Consider the following 8,017-nt stretch of genomic DNA (forward strand, 5'->3'; position numbering starts at 1 on the left):
GGCAGGCATGGCCTCGCATGGAGACACCCATGCCAGACGCCATTGGGAAGTCAGTGGCTGTGCGTTTCACCTCACCAGCAGATTTTTAGCCACACTGGAGCTCTGGAACCAGCCTTCAGGACAACTCCCTGAGAAGGCCCAGGGCAAAGGACTCCTACTGCTGCCTGTCTCTGGTCCCCTTGGTCCTCTTGTCACACTACCCAGGAGTGGCCTGCAGGCTCCCTGGGGAAGATGCAGTGGGGCTGACTGCCTAATGGCTTTGGGCACATCTGCTGCACTGGGCGTGCCCACCTGGCCGTGGGCAGGTGACAGCAAGGCCTGGCTGATGATGTGAACAAATCCAGGCTTCTTCTCTCTCAGCCCCAGCTTCTGACACAGTGAGGGCACCATCTTCCAGGTTGGTGTGTTGGGGTCTGAGGGTCAGGGTCTTGTGCCCCTTCCCACCCAGGCCTAGTGGAAAGGCAGGCATGCCCTGGGCTGGGAAGCTGTGTCTGCTTGGGGTAAGGCAGAGCTGTGTGGATGAGGTCCTCAGTTCCGTGCTGAGCTGGGGCGGCCAAGAGTGTGTGAGGTGTGGCTCAGAGCAAATCAGTAGTGACCTGAGTTCAGCCAGAACCAGAAAGGCAGGAGTAGGCAAAGGTCACAGAGTGTCACCCAGAAGAGTAGCCTTTCAGGCGAAGAGCTCTGCTGGGTGTGCTGGACACATGCAGGCATTTGTGGCGCCCCAGCTTGGGATGTGTGGCTGCAGGGGCCTTCCCTCCTCAGCCCCTTCTTTGCAGCCTTGCCCTGGCTCTGGTGCTCCTGTGATGGTCACGGGTGCTCAGTGCTTGATGGACCTTGGTTTCCTGTGCGTGGCTCTAGGGACCGAGCCCAGAGGTGCTCTACCGCAGAGTGCATGCTCACCCTTTTTCTATTTTCATGCTCAGACAGGGTCTCCCCGAGTTGCCAGTGATGCTCCTGCCTCAGCTCCTGAGTAGCTGGGGTTACATGCACTGCACCTGGCTGCTTCCGTTTCTTAACATTTTAATCCTCTGTTCTTGAAGTTACTTATTCATTCATTTACTTATTTATTTGATACGGGGTCATACTACACAGTTTAGACTCATAGTGATCCTCCTGTCTCAGCCTTCCCAGCACTGGGATTACAGATGTGTACTGCCACACCCAGTTCTAGGGCTGACATAGCATGCGGTACTGGAGATTGAACTTGGGGCCTTGTGCTTGCCAGGCAGGTGCGTATGCCACAGAGCTACCTCCCCAGCCCCTAAGTTACTTTTAAGGCTACCTTCTCATCTGTTCTGAAAGACACTCTCTGCAGTGAGGTTATACTGCTGTGATGTGGGTCTGCTTTTCCTTGGTATTTCTGAAGTTGTGATGTAGCCTATGCCCTGTGCTCTGTAGTTTAATTGCTAGAGTTCTTCTTTCTCTGAGACCTAAGAGACAATGTGTATCTATGACCAGGATCACTTAAACCTGAGCGGTGTCGCTGTCTAGGACATTTTTGTCCGGGGCCCCAGGTGGACCACATAGTCACCGGTGCCCAGGGGCAGGGCCGGGGCCTTTCCCCAGGGACAACCAGAGGACACAAGCAGGTATGGGTGGAAGATGTGGCCTGCTGCACCCTGCTTTCTGCCTGAATCCATCACAGCCTCCTCCCTCAGGGTCCTGGGGACATGGGCAAAGCAGGGAGCAGGACTAGGTTGCTAGGAAGCCGGCCAGGGAGAGAGCTGGGCCCTGGCAGCCACTTGTGCACTCAGACACACTCCCAGGTCCTGTGTGGGACAGAGGCTGCGCAGGGAGACACGTGTCCTGGACTTGCAGCTGAGTTTGTTTACCTTGTTTCCCAAACTTAGTCGATGGCTGAAAGATCTCCCATGTGTATTTGAAGTCATTTTACAGAGTGTTCTCAACTGAAAGCCAGATGAGGTTGGGCAGACAGTGGAGGGTGCAGGCCCTGAAGTTAAATGCCTGGGAAGGCTGGATAGTCTCTCAGAGGTTCTTAAGAATACCCCAACAATCCAGGCAGGCGCAGTTTGTAATCTACTCAGGAGACTGAGGCAAGAGTTTCTCTGGCTCAAGGCCAAGCTTGGCAACTCAGTGAGATCCTGTCTCAAAAAGAAAAAAAAAAAAAAAGGACACTGCGGAAATAATGACAAAATTTAAAACACGCACTGTAAAATGTGCACAGCCACACTCCCCAAAGCCTGTAATCCAACCAGACCTGGTTGTCTGGCTTCCCCCATGCTCTGTGCTGCTGCAGGAAGGAGCCACACTCTTCAGAGCTCTTCCCCAGTGCACCCTTCCCACGAGGGAGGTGGATGAGCACACCAAGCTGCTGAGGGCTTGGCGCCCCCACTTGAAGTGAAGAACCAAGCTCAGGTGTTGGAAACACCAAAAGGCATCAGGCCCAGACTCCGCCTGAGGCCCTGTGCCCTGGGCCTTTGCCCCTGGGGACAGCCCCTGCTGTGTTGCTCATTTCCAGTTAGCAACCAGGAAGGAACAGGAATGGGATGGCTTCTCAGTCCAGCTGCACAGCTCGGAATGGAGGTTACAGGGACAAGGGAGCACCAGGGTGGCTCCTGAACGCCTTTCATCCAGGGAACACTACAGGTGACCCCAGGGTCATCAGCCTCATGTGGCCCCTCATGCTGGAGGGGAACCATTGAAGGCCACTGCCTGCCTCTGCCTGGGCCCAGACAGGCGCCTTGGCATGGCCTCCCACGTTCCCAGGGCCCGGGGAGCCCCGAGCCCCAGTGCTGCTCCAGGACCTAGTGCACTGTGTATCACATGCAGCTTTGCTTCTGTCCTTGCCCATTTTTATTGCTTTCCAATGCTTTCAAACTCACAAAAAGTCACAAAACTTGTGAGACAGCACCCGTGTCTCCTCCACCCCACTCACCTCCACTGGCTCCAGGCCCCCTTGTGACCCTTGCTCACTACACACCTGTGCACAACACAGACACAAAGCAGGGCAGAGACAGAGACGCAGCCACCAAAGACAGCCCTGGGGACAGGGACAGACACAGAGACATTCAGAGACACGCAGAGACATGCAGGGCCAGACACACACACACACACACACACACACACAGTCACACTCATACTCACGCTCACTTTGCTGGGCCACCTGAGTCTCATCTGTGAGCTGCATGCTTTGACTGTCCACATTTCAGTGCTTTAGTCAAGAATATGTTCTTCTGTGACTGCAGCCTGCTCCTCGGTCAGGAAGTCTAGCCTGCCCTGAAGCCATTCCCAGCCTGACAGCACCATTCTGCTCTGACAGATTATATTCTGTGCTATAAAATTTGTGGGGCCCTTTTCATCTATTTAGTTGAACCACAAACAAACCCACTGGAAAGGCTCAGTGGACGGCCCCACGTGCACCAGCCTGGCCAGAGCCGAGGGCAGTACCCAGAGCGCCCACCCAGCAGCCCTGGGCCCCACAGCCCAGGGCGCCAGGTCCAGGCCACAGTGCCCATCCCGGCTGCAGGAGCATGCACTGCTGTGCATGTGTCAGCTTTTCAGAGCAGCCTGCTGGAGCACAAAATGAGGACAACAGACTGCCCTCCACACTCACGTGTGCCCACTCAGCCCCAGGCTGCTGGGATTTCTGGAAAGAAATTTCTCTCTTGGTATTAGGTTTTCTTATTCATAACTCTAAGATGTACTTGTGAAATCTGGGACCCTCAGTAGACAGGGAGGCTCCCATTCTGAAAGCCACCTCGTGGGGCAGAAGCAGTGCCCATGTGTATGAGGCCTGGGCTCTAGCCCTGCCATCAGGAAGATTGCAGATCACTTTTATTTCTTGATTTTTGTTTTGTCTTGTGGCACTGGGAATCGAACTCAGGATCTTGTGCTTTCCAGGCAGGTGCTGTGCCTCTGAGCTACATTACTGGCCTGCCAGACAGCTTTTAAAACTTGCTTTTTATCAAAAGAACTGGCAGGGAGCCTGGGAGATGGCTCAGTAGAGTAAGCGCTTCCCTGGCAAGCGCAAGGGTCTGAGTTCAATCCCCAAAAAAAAAAAAAAAAAAAAAAAAAGAACTGGCAAGCCTGCAGCACCTCTTTCCTTAGTGCTAATGTAGAACTCCACCCTGCCTGGCTGCAGTGGGTCCAAGTGCATGTGAGGCTCTGCGGCACCCCTCATCCGTTCTCTGAGGGCTCACGCTGTGGAATCCTGGTCCAGGTGTTGGATCAGTGCTTGGCTGGGCACCGTGGCTCTCAACTGCTGGGCAGAGTGAAGAGACCACCATGGGGCGGCCTTGGGTGTCCCCACCATCAGGCCACCTTGTCCATCCAGAGCAGAATAATCAAAACCACATGTAGGAGTTGGGGTTCTGGGGCTGTGGACAGCAGACAGTGGCCTCTTCTATGTGCCCTGCCCACAGTGCAGCCAGGCAGAGGGAGCTGCCCCTGGCCTGAATGGCTTATGGTGGACATGCCAGGAGGAAGCAGCCAGAAGTTAGGACATGTTGGCTACTCAGCAGGTGAGCCAGGAATTTACCTTGTGTTAGGTGAGGAGGAGCAGGGAGAGCTACTATCTATCCCTCTGCCTTGGGCCCCACAGAGTGGGAGCAGAGGCATCTCTCCAGAGACTGTGCCCTGGTGGGCACACAAGGCCCTGAGGCATGTGCCAGAGACATCTTCAGCTGAGTACAGGAGCTGACAATGGGATAGACAGGCAACAGGCATGGGACCAGCTGGGTCCCCACAGAGGGGCTGGGAAGAATGCTCCTAGTAGGTGTGGAGACTACGTCCTTGGCAGCAGCATGTGGCAGTGTAGCCGCCCTGCCTGGGCCTCAGATGCATCTTCTAAGCCAGTGTTTGCCATGGGCACCCAGTGTTCCACAGTTCTGTGACAAGTATGGGGTCTCGTGGGGGCCCTGTGGAGCCTGATGTGAGCTCATGTGAGACCCACTTCTCCAAGGAAGGAGCAAGGGCAGTTGGACTCCTGGAGCAGGGTGTGCAAGTGTGCTGGGGACTGGATGCAGAGGTCGGGGCCCAGCTGCTAAGGACAGAAATGGAGAGGAACCAGGGCCTCAGGGCGAGTGCCATGGTGGCCCCAGCAGGGCTGCAGTGCCCTGGTGAGTGGCTCAGCCTCCTTGTCTTTCAGATGACCTCCACTTCCAGCCAGGGAGCTGGTGCCAGTATGTCTGGAAGGCTTCTGTGCCTGACTGCGTTGGCCCTGGAGGGGAGATTCAGCTCTGTGACTCGGCTAGGCACCCAAGGGCTTTGGCCACAGGCTCAGTCCTGTGCATACCGCTGCTGGAGAGGGATGGGGTGTCCACTTGCCTGGGCTAGGGCACTGGGTTTCAGCCCAGCTGAGGTGTTCGTCCCAGGGCAGGAGGCCTGGATAAGGGCTGGTGCCTCAGAGATGCACAGAGCTGCATCCCTCCTGTTCTGTGACAGCTGGGTCCCTAGAAGCTTCATCCCATGGTGGGTTTGATCCAGAACTCAGAAAACTGAGGCCACAATGGCCTTAGCTGGTGGCCACTGGAACCCACACCAGGTGCCACAGCAGACCTGCGCCAGGACAGCCCAGTAGGCATGGCCTCTGTCTCTCCATGGGGTAGGAAGAACTCGCAGCAAGTCCATCAGGGTGGGACCAACTCTGCTTGCCACAGGGTGTCACCAGCCCAGCATCCACAGCCCCACAGGGAGTGTACAGTCCAGACAACACATGGCTTTCATGTGACCCTAACGGCTCTAGGTCACCCACTTCAGGAGGGAGGACTGAAGCCAGCACTCAGTTTAGACAGGAGGCTCAGCGGGAAGTGGAGACCATTGTAGCCATGAGTCAGATGATCAGAATGTCCCCACTGCGCGGGCCAGGCAGCTAGTTCAGTCATCTGAACAACTCAACCTGAGAAGTCCTGGAGATGCCTGAACTAGCCCAGCCAGCTCCCAGAAGGGGAGCAGAGGTCCCAGGGATAAGGTCCCGCCAACATCCTCCTCACTGGGCAGGTGAGTCTGGCCCCTGAGAGCGAGGTTCCCATCTCATGTTCCTGCAAGTCCTGTGGCTCCCGGGGACTTGGTCACAAGTATCTGTGTGGCCTGGCACGTGGAGCTCAGCTGGGACAGGTAGCAGGACACACCTGGCCCCAGGCAGCACAGGGATGAAGCAGAGACACGGGGCACTGGCGGGAGAGAGTGGCTGGGCAGGTGTTACCCTGGAGTCCTGTGTGTGCTGGGTCCTCAGCGCTCATACTCAGACCCATGGGGGAGGTGAGCATGACAGAGCTGAGGGAGGAGGGCAGTGTCCCCAGGAAGAACAGAGTGCACCTGGGGCTGGAAGACAGGGAAGGGGCTCACTGTGTAAGGCTAGCAGTGGGGTCACATGAGCCAGCAGCTGATGGGAGGGAGGCAGCTACCCTGCTGTCCATCATGGGCTGGGGCTGGCAAACCTGAGGACAATGCTTTCTGGTGACAAGTACAGGTCCAGCGCATCTGATGGCTTAGGACAAGCAGCTGGGGTGGCCGAGGTGGGACCAAGACAGCTCTGAGTGCCACTTCTAAAGGCAGGGAAACAGGAGGGTGAGGAATTTAGGGTGGTGCCGGGGTGAATTTGGGTGCCTGTGCAGGGGCTAGCTCCAAGATGTCGAGCCTAAGCAGCCACTGACTAGAAGATGCCATGTCTTACACGCCCCTGGGATATGAGAGATGCGGCCCACACGGAAACCTCCTGCTACAGGGATGGCGTGGGTCATGGCACCACCTCATCCCAGCCACATCCAAGCCTGAAGCAGCAATGTGCACAGTCACCCTGGGGCCAGCACCAAGGCAGGGCACCCTCCAGACCCAGCAGGGAGTGCGGGACTATGGGAGCACGGAGTGCTCTCCTCGACCCAGCCCTCCCTTCCCCCCTCCCTTGCTGCCCACAGCACCTGGAGGCTGAACGTCCCTGGGGAAAGGAAGTGTCTCTCTCCTCAGGCAACCTCCTGGGCAACTGCACCTGCAGAGGGAGGTGTCAGACTCCCACACCCTGGCGCCTGGCGCTCACTCCTAGGCCCACCTGCCATCGTAGCGCTGAGACCCATGGCTCAGGTGTGCCTTGTAGCTCGAGATGCCAACCTCAGGCAGGTCTGTCCGTGCTGGCCTGAGGAGGGTGGTGGCAAGGCCAGCATTGGGATCACTATGCTTATGAGACTTCTTGGCTTAGAGGCTGGTGCTTTGAGTCCCTATTACTCAGAACAACGGCGTGCAAGCTAGGGTTAGTGTATTTTTATACAGGCGTCATTCCTGCATCATGGCTTGGGTGTGTCCAGGCTGTGGCTCTTGCCCTAAGCATCTCATCCACCTTGTGTTTCCATGAGGACTGCTGTCCCAGGCTTGGGCATCTCAGCCCTCTTGGTGGCTCTCAGGTGACATTGAGGGCTTCACAGGGGCTTGGGAGGAGGGCTCGTACCTCAGGATCTGGGTCCACAGATCCGCAGGTGTGGATGTCCATCCGATGGCCACAGTTATGCAGCTATGAGTGATTGGCCAGGATAGGGCGTGGGGACCTTGTCATCCCATCTTGACACCAGTTTTGCCTGGTAAGTGTGCTTAAAAAAGTTTGTGTGTGGCTTCTGAAATCAGACTCCCTCTCCAGAGGACACTGCCAGGCCATTTCCAGTTTGCCACAGTGTGCGGCTCGGCTGCTTGGGTTTCCGTGGTGAGCAGGGCCAGGCACCACTATTTCCTGTCTGTGGATGCACCATTGTTTAAGCAGCCCTGCATTGGACATCAGGGTATTCATTGACTTACCTACTTTTTTTTTGAACGTACAGACACCTTATCGCTCACCTTTCACACAAAGCACACCTCCAGCCATTTTCGTTCACAGCTTGACAATGTCTGTGTATACAAAAACCCAGCAAGAAGCATCATGTCACGGACATTTCGGTAAAGGAGAATGTAAAACATCAGCTCAGCCAGGCTTTTGTTTTCTGCAGCAGTAATGAAGGGCCTCCTGCACTAGGCAAAACTCTATCTTACTTTGTAGTGCATTTCTTCCATTAAAAAAAATCGTCTCCTGCCTAAA

General features: G+C 55.9%; 1 protein-coding gene across 1 annotated transcript in view; it reads left to right on the plus strand.

Moving 5' to 3' along the window:
- The first annotated feature begins 4,463 nt into the window (after positions 1-4,463).
- Positions 4,464-8,017, plus strand: part of LOC101563779 (mediator of DNA damage checkpoint protein 1) — a 10,857-nt gene continuing 7,303 nt past the window's right edge. The window contains exons 1-2 of the mRNA XM_023715186.1: positions 4,464-4,481; positions 6,083-6,219. Coding sequence (XP_023570954.1) covers positions 4,464-4,481; positions 6,083-6,219 — 155 coding nt within the window. The remainder of the gene's footprint in view (positions 4,482-6,082; positions 6,220-8,017) is intronic.

This window comes from Octodon degus, unplaced genomic scaffold, assembly GCF_000260255.1.
Source record: "Octodon degus isolate 3935 unplaced genomic scaffold, OctDeg1.0 scaffold00039, whole genome shotgun sequence".
In the NCBI taxonomy this organism is placed as follows: domain Eukaryota; kingdom Metazoa; phylum Chordata; class Mammalia; order Rodentia; family Octodontidae; genus Octodon; species Octodon degus.